Source organism: Gymnogyps californianus, chromosome 1, assembly GCF_018139145.2.
Source record: "Gymnogyps californianus isolate 813 chromosome 1, ASM1813914v2, whole genome shotgun sequence".
Lineage (NCBI taxonomy): Eukaryota > Metazoa > Chordata > Aves > Accipitriformes > Cathartidae > Gymnogyps > Gymnogyps californianus.
Window position 1 is genome coordinate 3,187,614 of NC_059471.1, and position 13,358 is coordinate 3,200,971.

General features: G+C 44.8%; 1 protein-coding gene across 1 annotated transcript; it reads right to left on the bottom strand.

Moving 5' to 3' along the window:
* Positions 1-548: 548 nt before the first annotated feature.
* On the bottom strand, positions 549-10,871 carry LRRC32 (leucine rich repeat containing 32). The gene is made up of 3 exons (XM_050905936.1): positions 10,810-10,871; positions 7,381-7,471; positions 549-2,711 (listed from the first exon to the last, which is right to left on the bottom strand). Exons 1-3 carry the CDS (start codon positions 10,830-10,832, stop codon positions 771-773), a joined length of 2,055 nt encoding a protein of 684 aa, XP_050761893.1. The 5' UTR covers positions 10,833-10,871; the 3' UTR covers positions 549-770.
* Positions 10,872-13,358: the final 2,487 nt, after the last annotated feature.

Consider the following 13,358-nt stretch of genomic DNA (forward strand, 5'->3'; position numbering starts at 1 on the left):
CATACTACAAGCAAAGGGAGGTATCCAAAGAGGTTCCTACCACCAAGGTCTTTGGTTCCCATGGTCAGCCACGGATTTCCTAAATGGCAGCCATGAGCACAACAGACACAAACTGTCATCTCCTTTTTTAGCTAAATTCTCATTGTTTTGGAACTCATGGGAGATTTGCAACCAACTTGAAGGAGTGAAAGATTGTATTTTGGCCTTTCCTGGCGTAGGTTTGTATGATTTCAGTTTAAGAAGGGTTAGGAGCCAACCAGTTAGGAAAAAGCAAAGCTCAGACCAAATCAAAATATCTCATGGAGGCACATAACTTTGAGAAGGGCTTTCCTACTCGGCTGATGTCATCAATGACTGTCATAAAAAGGTGATTCAGTTACAAAGCTCAATTTGCATAAAGTCTTTCTGTGAAGGTAACATCACAAAGTATCTCTGAGCTTAATGAAAATCTCAGGACCTTAGAGGGCTTTTTCTTTTGGTCTGGTTTAAATGACACATCCCTCAAAACAACAGCAGGACATTACAGTGGCCTCTTCTACCACTGTATGAACTTTTTAAGCAGATCTGCTTGTGAATGAAGCAAGTGTAAAATACTGCAAATTCTCCTTTCAGTCCTGTAACCCAGAGCGCTACAGTGGTGCAGTTCAGGTGCACTTTGAAACCATCTTAAAATCCACAGTTAAAAATCAAAGATGAGAATTTTACCCTTCATTTCTACACACCGGCAGTGTAGCACCTGATTTCTTAGGTTTTCAAGGCATTTTGTGTTCCTATGCTTTAAACTGATGGCTAAAGTTTTGCCTGCGGAAGCAAAAAAATGAACACACGCCAACGATGATCACGGATAAAACCAACACAAATGTTAATATAATAAGGAAGTTGATTTTCTTCAGATCCTCTTTTTCACAGTCTTCTGGTCTAATGTTCCCGATGTGCTTTTCTTCCTGGTACCCGAAGTTCTGAGTGTACTGGCACGTTAAGTGCTCCACGTTGGGGATCTGGACATTTTTGTTCTGGATCATTGCTGAAAGCCAGATGTTTCCACAGCAGTTGAGTGGGTTCCCAGTGAGGTACAAGTTTTTAAGGGAATTTTCTAATGCTAAAATATTGCTGTTCTGTAATGTACTAAACCTATTGTTCCGTAGGTCCAGAACTTCCAGCGGAGAGTCACTACTCCACTTAGGCAGCCAGTTCAGCTGATTTTCAGAGAGGTTTAAATGTTTAAGGTGACTAAAACAAGGCAAGTCAATATTTAAATCTATCAGGCTATTGCCATGTAAATACAAATATTCCAGAGACTTTTCCAGTCCTGATAGTGCTTTAACTTCTATTTTCAGTCCGGGGTTCATGGAGAGATCCAAGACAATCAGAGAAGTCTTGTAGAAAGTGTATGCTGGTAGGATGTTCAGCATGTTGTCAGCTATGTACAAGTACTGAAGAGAAGGAGAATCAACAAATGATACACAGCCACTTTCCTCTCCAGCAAGCCTTTGCTTAGCTAATCCTGAGTACATGCTGCAAAGGCTGATATTATTGCTCTGTAGATTAAGCAGTCTGAGGCTGGGAAGACTTGAGAAGATATCAAATTGCAGGGTCTGAAGATGGTTGTTTTGAATATAGAGCTCCTTCAAATCTGTCAACGTGTGAGCATCTAGGAGAAGGTTCTGCAGAGCATTGTAGCTCAAGTCGAGGACAGTTAGGGAGATCAATGCACTGTCATAAGTTACTGTAAATGCCTGAAGACAGTTTTTACTGAGATTAAGGGTGTGAAGGGACAACATTGATTCAAAGAACTCATCCGGAATGGATTTGATTTCATTAAAACTTAAGTCTAAATATACAAGCTGGGATAGATAAAGAGAACTTTTGTTTCTACTTTGCTTCTGATCAAGAAGATGAAAAGAAGCATCTAGCCATTCGTTTTCCATGTAGTCCATTTTATTATGAGGGGATTCAGCAGTGAGCTGGATTAAATTCTTTGATAAATTCAGAGTTACCAGCTTATTTACCTGGGGGAAGACTGGGAAGTGAAGCAGTTTGTTTTCACTCAGATCCAAACGTCTTAGGCTATATTCGTCATCTGACTTGGCGGTGTGGAAGGTCTCAATGCTATTCCTGCTAAGGTCAAGTATCTCCAGCTGCCTGAGGTTGAAATCAGAGATGCAAGTTATTGAATTCATGGAGAGATTGAGTTTGGAAAGGTTCACTAGAGTCTCAAAAGCACCTTCTTCTATTTCCATGATGATATTACTCTGAAGATCTATCTCCACAAGATTGGGAGATCCCTGAAACATCTTGTGTGATATCATTATAATACTGTTGTCTGCCAAGGAAAGATACCGCAGTGCTGGAGCTTGTTTAATGAAATACTCAGCCATCCCGTTGTACAGACTGTTGTGGGACAAGTCCAGTATTTCCACCTTGGGTAAAAGTCCAATCCCCTCTGTCCCGTTCTGAGCAAACTCATATAAGCGATTGTTGGCTAAATTTATTTCCAGCAAACTCGTCATGTGTGCAAAGACTCCAGGTGTGATGAAGCTTATCTGGTTGGAGCTTAAATCCAGGCACCGGAGGGAAATGTAAAATGATAATGGCATTTCAGGGATGCTTTGAATCAGATTTCCAGACAGATCTATTTTGTTTACATTTGGTTGGAGCTCACGAGGGACTTGGTGGAGGTCTTTGTTGTGGCAAAATGCCTGCGAGTTTGCCTGCCAGAAAAAGAGAGAAAAGGGGTTGTCACATGACAAATGAAAAACATCTTTGCATGAAATATAAAGAAAATAACATTCAGCATCCAGGTAGATCCTTCTTTTGAAACACTGGTCACACTACTTTCTCTGAGCATTCGGACAGCAAGAACAACAATCCTAACACTTCTTTGCAGCTAACAGCACTCATTTCATCTTAAAGACATTTCTGACACAACAGTAGCGATTTTTATCTGCATGTGATACCTACTAAATGTTCTCCTTTTTGTACCTTTCTCCTGGGCTCATTTTAATAGTCCCAAGTGAAGGAGTTTTGCCCTCTTTCCATTGCAATCAAGCACCGTTTCCTCACTTTTGTTCTGATGTTTGATTTTCTCAGCTTCATCACTATATTAGATTTTGCAAACTCTACTTGCAATAGTAAGTAGTACTTAGAAGAACTTCACTCTGTTGGCGGCATAGGTCCCAAAGCAAGGAGGTGGAGAAATGTATAAGGATCCTATAGCACAAAAACCATCCCTCTCCTTCTTAGTCACACCCTCAGATATCTGATCATGTCTTCCTTTAGCCATGGCTTAGCTGTTAAGCAATGCATCTTTAACCAAATGGGTCATTCAACAACTGAAAGTTTTCTGATGCAAATCTCCTAAAACTCTTCCTGCTTTTACCATCCATGTTTTTCCTTTTCCTAATGCAACAGTTCCCTTCTTCTTGTATGGGGAGCACACCTTATGAAACCACCCACACAAGACACCTGTGATACAACATGGAAAAGACAAATTATGTAAAACCAGCTTTCGAGAGGAAAAAAGCTGTGATGTGCAGTGAGGACCATGCCTTTTCAATCCAATTCTCAGCAGCAGTGTAGAGAAAAAACCCAAGTGCCAAAGTCAAATTCATCTTCTAGATGCATGTCTGTTTAATTGCAGCTAGGACTGAACCTGTGTCCAGAGCAAAATTTGGAGTGTGTGTTCGTAAGGAACATTGGAAACATGAACACGATCATCCTTGCATAAATGTCAAGCTGTATTTTGTTATTAAGGAGAACATACAGCAGCGGGAGGACATGGAATGTGAAAGGCTTAGGCAGCATTTAATTTACTGGAGGAAAACTCTTGTTATGAATGTATTTGGGTGACTGGGTCACGTACTGTTTGTAGAAAGATCAGAAAGAAAAGAAAGAAAAAAATCTGTTGAATCTTAACTTCTGTGGAGAAGCAGAATCCAGATTCCATGACGCAAAGCTTTTCAGACATTAAAGAAACATTAAAAGTAAAAAATATTAAAAATCATCTGTTTCATGTGAACTTTTAGGTGAATGAAGTGGCAGGTCTGTTTAGGAGAAGTGGGGCAATAGTCAGTGTTTTGTGAATCTCTTTTGCATCATGTGAGTTTTGGAGACCGCACAAAAATGTGCCAGAGAACTGTAAGTGCTCATCCAAACTCTAGATATACACAGGCTGCTCCGCAGTCCTTCCCATGATACGTCTTTCCCAAAGATCCCAAGTAAATGGCCTATTAAAACCTGAACCCCTTCCTTTTTTCCCTCCAACTCACTCAAATCTGCCCCAGCTAAGCAAATCAGAAAAAAAGAGAAGGGAATTTTCTGGCTTCTCCCTGACATTATTTCTTTCCCACAAAGCCACTGTAGAATGGCTTATTTTGAGCTAAAATGTGCACAGAGTTGGGCTTAGCTCCGAGGCCCAAATAACAGAGCAAGAAGTCTCTTCTTGCTTGGTTTGTGGAAGAGGGATAAGCCAGAAGGATACAAAAATCCAGAGTGAAAAAGCAGCAGCCTCTTTGCAGCCTAAGGCAGATGCCAGGTTTATTCCCACACTTTGAGCCAGATCTCAACAAGTATTGAGCACTCTCCGCTCCCTCTGGGCACCCAGCATCTTAGCAAAGTCCTGATCCAACTCCCATCAATGCCAGCCAGCTGGTTTTCACTGAAGTCGATGGCGGAGAGGTCAGTCCCAGTTCACCACATATTTTGCAGGATTGGGCCTTTAGTCTGTATCCACTGAACCCTCCCAGTGATAAAAGGGACTGATAAAATCTATACCTCCCACTGTCTGCCATTTGTTCCTATAACATTTCCCCTCCCATTTTTTTTTTAAAACTTTCATTCCTTTTCACTGACTATTTTGATCCTCACTGAATTTCTTATCTAGTCTGTTCTGCACCATCTTTTCTCCCCTGAGGCTCAAACTGCATGAATTTCGTTCTCATCAGCACTAGGAAGAAAAAACGAAGCATGTCTCAGTGGGATGGAGCAAACAGCATCTGTTTGCGTGTCTCTCCCCTCCTCCCACTCCATAGCCCAATGGGTTGGCAGCCTGAGGCTGGAAAAGAGGTTTTTGCCAGTGTGATGTTCTGACTTCATCATCTCTGCCAGTGCTGCCACCGGTTTGTTTGAAGGCCGTTGGCAAGAAGTACTGCAGGGTGGGGAGCGCTTGGTCCCTTCGGTGTCTGGTCCCATTCAGGTACTGGCGAAAAAATGACCCAACAGCTCAAAAGTGGAGCATCATTTGGATTCTGACTCCAGTTCTTCACTGCTCGGCACTGGGTAGAAGTTGTCACCCACCTTAGTAAGAGCCCTACAAACAAAGCAGCTGGGTCCAAGCCTCCACTTGTGTTCTCCTGTGTCAGCTCATGAGCATTTGAACCAAAGAATTTGGGCTGGAGCCGCTTGGCGCTGACTTGCAGTTGCACGGTGTCCATGCCCATTCTCTAGAAGAGCTGCCCAGGCGGAGGCTCAGCTACACAACCAAGTCTTAGCAATTTGCCCAGGTACCACATACCTGCTGACCTATGATAAGCGGTTATGCACATGTTCTTGCATCACCTCAAGGCAAGGTAAGATATAATTTGCTAGAAACCCTTCCCTTCTATAAATTATTTGAAAGCTCCTCCTTTGCCAGTTAACATGAATCAGCAGAAACATCTTTCTTTGGGAGGTAAAACATGAACTAGTTGAAGTCCCTCTCCTTGGAAGGCAACGTGAGTTAGGAAGAACCTCCTGACGTTTAAGCTGTGCCTTGTTGTCTCGCAAAGAGGTAGATGTGCAGTAACTTGTGTAATCAGTGCAGCTCACTCCCGTGTCAGGGGTCTGGTAGGGACTGTTTACTTCCTGAAACCTCTTTTACAAGACTTTGGTTCAACGACAGGAGCACCAGCGGTGAGTCAGAGAGGGGCACAGGTTTCTGACTCATGCCTCTTCCACGAGATCTGGGATGAAAGTTTCCATTTCTGAGCCTTTGCTATTCTAAAGGTGTCACCGCAGGGAAAGTACTGTGTAAAACAGTGAGGCTGTGATGAAAAATAATCATGTGAAGTAAGCAAGACTCTCAATGGACCCATCAGCTAATCCAGTAGCTCCCTCTTTCTTTAAGCTGTGTTTGGATTTACACCCTCCTCCTTCCATTGGACCAAACGCTCAGCAAAGGAAGACGATCAACATCGACATTAGCGATGCTGAGCTGTTAATTTATACCAGATGAGCATCCCAGCGCCCGACTGCAGCGTGTTTTCTGTTGGGGCCAAATTTATCCCAGCCTAGTTGTGTAGAGCTTTGGGTCATTGGCTTGATGAAAGCAGTTTACAGTGTAGTGGTGGAAACAAGCATGTGTTTACTTCTCAGCGATCAGCCTGATCTGTGACCCATCAAGAAATGGGACGGGATGTATCTGCTTGGATTATTGCGTGTCTCGCCTAGCCTTCATGTGACTATGATACATGGGACCCAAGCTGTCATGTTTACAGTGGCTTCATCAGTCTTCCCTCTCCAGCCAATGAATTGAGCTACCCAGTCACCTTCCCAAGATCTTTTTATATATACTAGGTCTTAATTTCTCTGGAATTCAGGAAGTGCAGCAATACGGCAGGGTGGGCAGGAATGGAATGAGTCCCATAAGGGAGATGTGTACAGCTAGCAAATTATTTTTTTCCCTATTTTGGAAATTCTTGAGGATTTGTGCTGAACAGCTTCAACATTCAGGGGGAAAAAAAAAAAAAGATAAGTATTTTTAAACAGCCTGTTACAGTCAGAAGCACTTGGGTAGGGAAGGGAGAAAGTTCAGCTGTGAATAACATTTATAATATTGTACCAGGTGCTTGCAAAAATTCAAGGAGCAAATTTTGTACTGGAGCGAGAGGCTTTGTCACTTCTTTTACCTCCAGCAGAAGTCAGGTACAACTCCCCTGGCAGAAATGCTGTGTCAGGGCAGAGGAGGTCAGTCTCCCTGTTATTACAAAAGGGCTGGTATAGATGTATTTCACAGAAGATGCTTTATTTAAAGCACAAAGAACTTAGGCCTGATATAAAGGAGTTGATTTTAGGTCTAAGTTCTTTCTCTGTCTCAGCCACAGAATCCCTGTACAGTCTTGGGGAAATCAGGCCAAATTTCTTTTAACCAGCTCCCCCTTAGAAAAAAATGGACATAATGACCCTTCCCCCCCCCTTTTATGTGCTGTCACTACAAGGACATAGCCTGAGAACAGCCTACTGAGCATCCACTAACCCAGCAAAGCCCACCTCTGCCATCCCAGAGAGCCCGGTCCTGGGGGGTTTCCCTTCTCAGAGACCATAGCTATTTGTGCAGTGCCTGTAACAAGGGGGTCCCAACCTCATCCAGGATCTCAAGGGGCCTGAGTAGAGAGACTGCCTTACCATTTCACAGGACATCCCCTCTGTGGGTTGATTGTTAGAGGTCCCTCTGTTCACCACTGCCAGGAAGAAGATGACGTACAGTTTCATGGTTCTGCAGGTAAAAGTAATTGTGGTTAGGTTTCAGACATGACACAGTGGTTGATGCATGTGAAAGCTGGCACCGGATCATTGTCTAACATGGAGAAGCACACATGCAGTGCACTAAATTAACCCATCTCTGAGCCTACAGCACTTTACGACCTACCTACGTACATTTGCATCCCTTTGAGCCTGGTGGGAAAAAGAGAGATTTATACGAGGACTTGAAAGGAAGGTCCAAGGCATTTCATGGGATTGCCCCAGTGTGGTTTCAGCTACTGCCTAGATAACACCCAGGCCACCCAATGAAGTCCAGATGCTCAAGTTGGGCAGTGTGTCTAGCATCATGGAGAAAGACAACCACTAGAAGACCAAGTTACCTTCACTGTCCCCATAGAGGCAGCTCAGGTACTTTCATCTGGGCTGGAGTTTTGGGGTGCCAAGGCCTGAGCAAAGCGAATGGGTGCCACTCAGAAACAACAACCATTGGGAACAGTTTTCATTTCCATCCACATTTTCCACTTCTCTCATCCCAGAGTGTCAAAGAGCTTTTCCACACTCATCCAGATTTGTTGAGTTAATATAAACAGCGTAAAGAATGGACTGAGAACTTTTTGTTAAAATGTTAGTTTTCCATTTTATACATCCCCGCTATGGGCAGGCTTTTAAATATATTTGAAATCAGATGCCTTACAAAGAGACAGATATAAAATGGAATGGATTTATGTGAAATGAAGGATTCATCAGAGGTTAACTGTTTGGAAAGCACTCCAGAAAAGAGCATAGAAATAACTGCAAAAGGAGCAAACAACACTGGGAGACCTGTCACTGGGCAATGGCAGAAAAATGTGAATGAAGCCAAGGGAAAGCATTCGTCGTTCAAATGGCTTGTTTTTAGATGGACACGAATGAGGTCTCTGGCTGTGGTCACCACTGATGTGAGCTCCAGATATCACTTCTTTATGACAGTCTTTGTTGCAAACATGCCAAGTCTGTCTGTATGGCTTCTTGCAGGCAGATCTGAGCTGGTCCTGCCCGCATCCAGAGCCGGTGAGACACATGCCAGCTCCCAACTGGAAACCATGTAGCAGTGCTTAGCTAGCACTGGTCTTAAGTCTTTCCAGGAGCAAGCTTGCATCTGGCAAGCTCCAAACGCACGCCAATCCCATGCACATGTGCCGCCGAAAAACAGCATCAGTGTACCATTACTCAGCGGCTTCCACCCACAGAGCATCAGGAGGCTGGAAACAAAAGCGATGGGATCATTCCCAGCTGGTGGAGATCCCTCCGCTTAGTCACTGTTTGAGGGAAGTGGCTGATGGCCACGCTCTCGCGCAGCAATGGCGATTGCTGAACAGCAATGCGAACAGGTTCACTGTGGGAGCCTGCCCATCCCTCCACTTCCCAGCCAGAGAAAGGAGTTGTGTACTAGGAAGAAACTGGGGAGGCTTAGACCACAGCTACTCTATTTTCAGACTGCACATTCCTGCCAGTTCAGGGAAACAACTAGTGATGGATGATGATCTGGGACCTCAAGGTGAAAGAGCTTGGAGTTTGTCTTTGGGGCTCAGCAGCCGGATCAGAAGTCTGTTCCCCGCCTCTAAAACAAGACCAAGGATATTTGTTCTCAACTCTTTTAATTAACATTTGCAAAATATGCTGAAGTCATCCTATGGAAGGAGGAATTGCTGATATCACCGTCTATAATGTCTCTGTCATTCCCCCTCTGTTCCTCATTCCCCAGGCTTAGAGGAGTGGGTGCCTCCTCTAAGGAGGAGAAAATGAGTTTTATCGTTTGGGTATTAGTTTGCTGGAATTGAGAGAAAAGACAAATATAGTGATGATTACAAGGCTTTACTCAGAGCCCTCAAATGGAAATTGTTTCTGTTTAGATCCAATGAATTAAGCTGAGGAAATCTCCATGGATATTACCCACAACAGGGCACCACCCTGATGGACGGCGTGCGTCCCATGCGCTCTGTGATGTCTTCTCTTGTCACACTGCCAGTGCAAAAAATGGTCCCTTTGCTTCTTAAATAATAAACCTGACACAATCCAGGGTCTTAACATGCTTTGAAACTTCCTAACTTGTAAGTTTGTAAAGCAACCGGGAAATTGATATATTTGAACACAAAAATGTGATTTAATGGCTTGCTGTGCAAGACAAATCTGTAGTAAGGAAGGATGGTGTCCCTCAAGGTGTTTCTAAGGTGGCTGTCACACCCTGAAGCAATAGGACATGGTGGTCTCCTCCAACATGAGACCACATGGACTCCGTCCAGACGAGGGTAGGCCACTACTCATGGTATAGCACAACCTCCTTGCTCATGGAGATTCCCTTCCCAAGGTGGTTTTCAGTTCAGCTGTCCAGCTGAGGAGCTTTCCCTGCCTAGCTTTTCTCTGGACAGCCTTTAGACCCTCCTCAGCAACACCTAGCGTGACACAGCACTGTGTCCCCCTCCTCTCTGCCCTCTGGGCAGGTCTCAGCCGCCCCCCCCCCCTCTCCCAGTGCAGAGCTCAGGGCTCACAGGACCCCCATTGCCCTGGTGTCAGAAAGCATCACCACTACACCCTGCCTGCTGGCACTGGCACTGATGTTTCTAACCACAGCTTACAAAAACAGTCTGGGAGCAGCAGTAGCAACGATTTGACCTAAAGGAGCTTTTATTGCTCTGAGGCTTTCCCAGAGTTAGAGCAGCTTTGTGCTCGGTGCCAGTTTGCTCCCACTGGCAGCTGTGATAAAAATCCCAGCATACCTCAGAGCAGGACTGAGCTCTGAACCCCATTCAAAGTCACAGCTTTCCATCACGGTACTTCAGAATCACCCATCCCCATCCCCAGCTGAAAAATATAGGTGATTTCAGTGAGTAACACCCCCAAGGAGTCTCATTAAGTGGGTCAAATAATTTAGCATCTGGAAAAAGCATGGGACTCAAACCACGTCAGCATATCCACTTAACAGATGGGAGGGCAAAGGCAGAGAAGAGTAGTGATTTGCCCCAAGTCACATTTGAAACCATGGAATAATCAGGGTTTAATCTCAGTTTGCCCAGTTCCCACTCCAGAACAATATTTGCCTCCATCTCTATTACAATATTAACCCTGAAACCACTTCATAGATGTCGCTTGTAGCTAACAACAGCAGCATCTTCCAAATTTCCCCCAAAGGTAATTTTTGTTACTGCTTAGACAATTAACAGAGACGTACTCCTGTGCCAAAGAGAGGTTAAATACAACAGAATACGCAAAACACAAACCAAAATCCCTAGGGTCTGATCCTTTTTCACACAAGAATCTTTGCTGCTAAGTTAGAGCCTTCAGGGTTAAAAAGAGCGAATATTTCACATTTACCTTGTTTCAAGGGTTTCTCGCATCCCCAAACACTGCTTATCATGTCTTTAAAAAGCATATCCAGCTCTTCAAAAGCGGTTCAGTCCTGGTACCGACGAAATTGTTCTTCAGCTTCATGTTCACCCATTCAGGACACCAAGAGGCTCACTCATAACTTCAGAATAAAGGCATTTTCAGGCAAATAACCTCACTTGGGACAGTGTCTGCTTTAAATTATGTTACTTGTCTTCCTCCGGACTCCTCTCCAGGCTCTTGCTGGGTCCTAGCCACCGCTGTGCTCCGGACGGAGTCAGCTACTGTGTGACATCCTGAAGCCCTTGCTCAGGGCAGGCATTGAGAAACAAGGGGGATTTTTGCCAGAGAAACTGTCAGGATCGGGCCATGGGTTTGCTCAGGGGAATAAGTGACTTATCGTTGCCAATGCCATTGTTCAGCTGCGTGCGTGGTGCAAGGCGGCGTGTTTACTTTAGGGTTTTGTGTCCGTGAGTTACATTCCTGGAGGGTTGCAGCCTCCTACCCCTGCACCTAAATCACTCTCTGCATCGTTAGGAAAACAGCGCTTGAGGATTAAAGGTTTCAAATTCACGGCTGATAAATATAAAGCCCAGAATCTGGAAACCTGTCCTGGAAGAAATAACTCGTTCTCTTTGCAGTGGTCCCACTAATCAGAGTGCGATAGCAGTCTGCTGGCAGGGTGGGGGTTCAGTGTCAGCTACAATGCACCTGACTTGAAGGGTTTTCATGCTACGAGGCAGGAATTAGGGAGATTAGTAAAGGCAGGGGGGTCCGAACATCCGGATGAGCTGCTGAATTTTTGGCAGTGAGTACATAGTGCTCAATCTACCGGACACGCTAGTAAAAACTTCCCATTGCAAAAGGGGTGCTTTTGTCATGCAGAAGATGATTTCGGATTGCCTGTTGAGTTCAGCTTTTTATTTATTATTTTGTGCTGCCCTCTAGGGCTGGAGCAGCTGTCTAATTGCTGGTTTCCTCACTGCCTTTTGCTAATTAAGACCTGCTTCTGGAAAACCTACCTTTACATAGATTTCCCCGTTGCTGTCTCCCAACCTCACAAGCCTGAACTGTTGCAGTGCACTTCTCCCATGGTTGAAATAACGCACCAAAGAACTGGGCTCTTAGCATCTCGTTTGCTTTGCAATGCACCCTGAAATGAGAGGCATAAATGCTATGAAGATGCAGCAGTATGCGTGCGGGCAGGAGAGGGCATGATTATGTCCAAAGGATAGAAAAATCCACATTTAGCTCTCAGGAAAACATTCTGCCAGGGAGATTATCACAACCCTGGACAGGTTCCCCTTGACTTGGCTCTCATCAGACTAGTTTTGGTCACCTTCCCCCAAGCACGTAGTGTCTTGAGCTTCGCTTGGTCGGAGCTGGCGGCAGCGCTGTTTTTCACTTGATCCCTTTGGCACGCTCCCTAGAGTCAAGCCCTCCATCTGCAATCCCCTTGGGGTAAGCAGGAAACTCATGTTGAAGCTGGGGATCGCTGTGGTGTCCAGAGGTTTAAATGCCTTTAGGATGGTCTGGGTTTAGAGTTCGCCTCGTCAGCAGCGTGCAATAGCACTTGCAACGCACAGACACTTTCGCAAGAAAAACCTCAAATATTTGAGGTCTTCAAGAAAAGAAAAATGCCTTTTTTTTTTTTTTTAAATAGGTTATTTTGATTCGATTTGGAGATGGAATACAAATATTATGCCTGTAATGAAGAGTAGCGAGTGCCCTGGATGATTGCAGCTTCACATTTTTCTCCACCTGGATGTTCAGAGCACTTTGGGAAGTTTGGATTTGCAAGGGTAAAAATAGCAGGGGTTTTGTTGGTTGTGCTTTTTAAAAAGCTAGCTCTGTTCCTCAAGCTGTTTTACTGAGCGGCCAAGCAGCTGTGCCAGCTGAACTGTGAAGAGCCTGGACAGAAACAAATGCCAAAGCAGGAGGGAAGGGCATGCACTGATTCTGCCGCTCAGGACTTGGCTTCATTAAAACCACAGCCTTAGAGGACACCAACCGCGCTGGGAAAGATCAGCAGTGTCCTTACCATCTTTGCCCTTTCCTAAAGGGAATCTGAAAGCAAGTAGTTTCAAAGACCCTGAAGCATTTGGCCGACTTCCCATTTTCAATATTTTTGTGCTTTGGGCTACCCAGTAGCTTACACCTTAAAGTGTTGTTGAAACATTAGCATGGTATGTGCTTGGTAGCCACGTCTGCAGAGCAAGGGTCACCTCTCTCAGACAGATTGGGTCATCTCCATCGGGCAGATTGGAGAATCAAGCTCTTTTGCCCACCTGCACAAAATAGCAAGGGCTGTCCCATCCCACTGATGCCAAAGGGTTTGCGCCTGTGACTCTGTGAAATCAAGCCCTTCCTGATTTTCCTGTGGTCTCCTCAGGAGTCGCTGCCTGCTCAGTTTCTGCCGACATCAGCCGGATTTCACCCCACGTCACCCGAAGCTGGGGGCATCTCGTCAGACCTCTCCTCTCCTCCAAACCCTCTCCCCAGCATGGCCCAGAGCAAGGAGGAAAAGCAAATCCCAG

Excerpts from the sequence above, each read along its gene's own strand:
- LRRC32 (XM_050905936.1), bottom strand. The coding sequence starts at position 10,832 with ATGCGAGAAACCCTTGAAACAAG. Across the intron at positions 7,472-10,809 it reads CGAGAAACCCTTGAAACAAG|AACCATGAAACTGTACGTCA; the intron begins GTAAATGTGAAA and ends TTTTACCTGCAG. Across the intron at positions 2,712-7,380 it reads AGGGGATGTCCTGTGAAATG|GCAAACTCGCAGGCATTTTG; the intron begins GTAAGGCAGTCT and ends TTTTTCTGGCAG.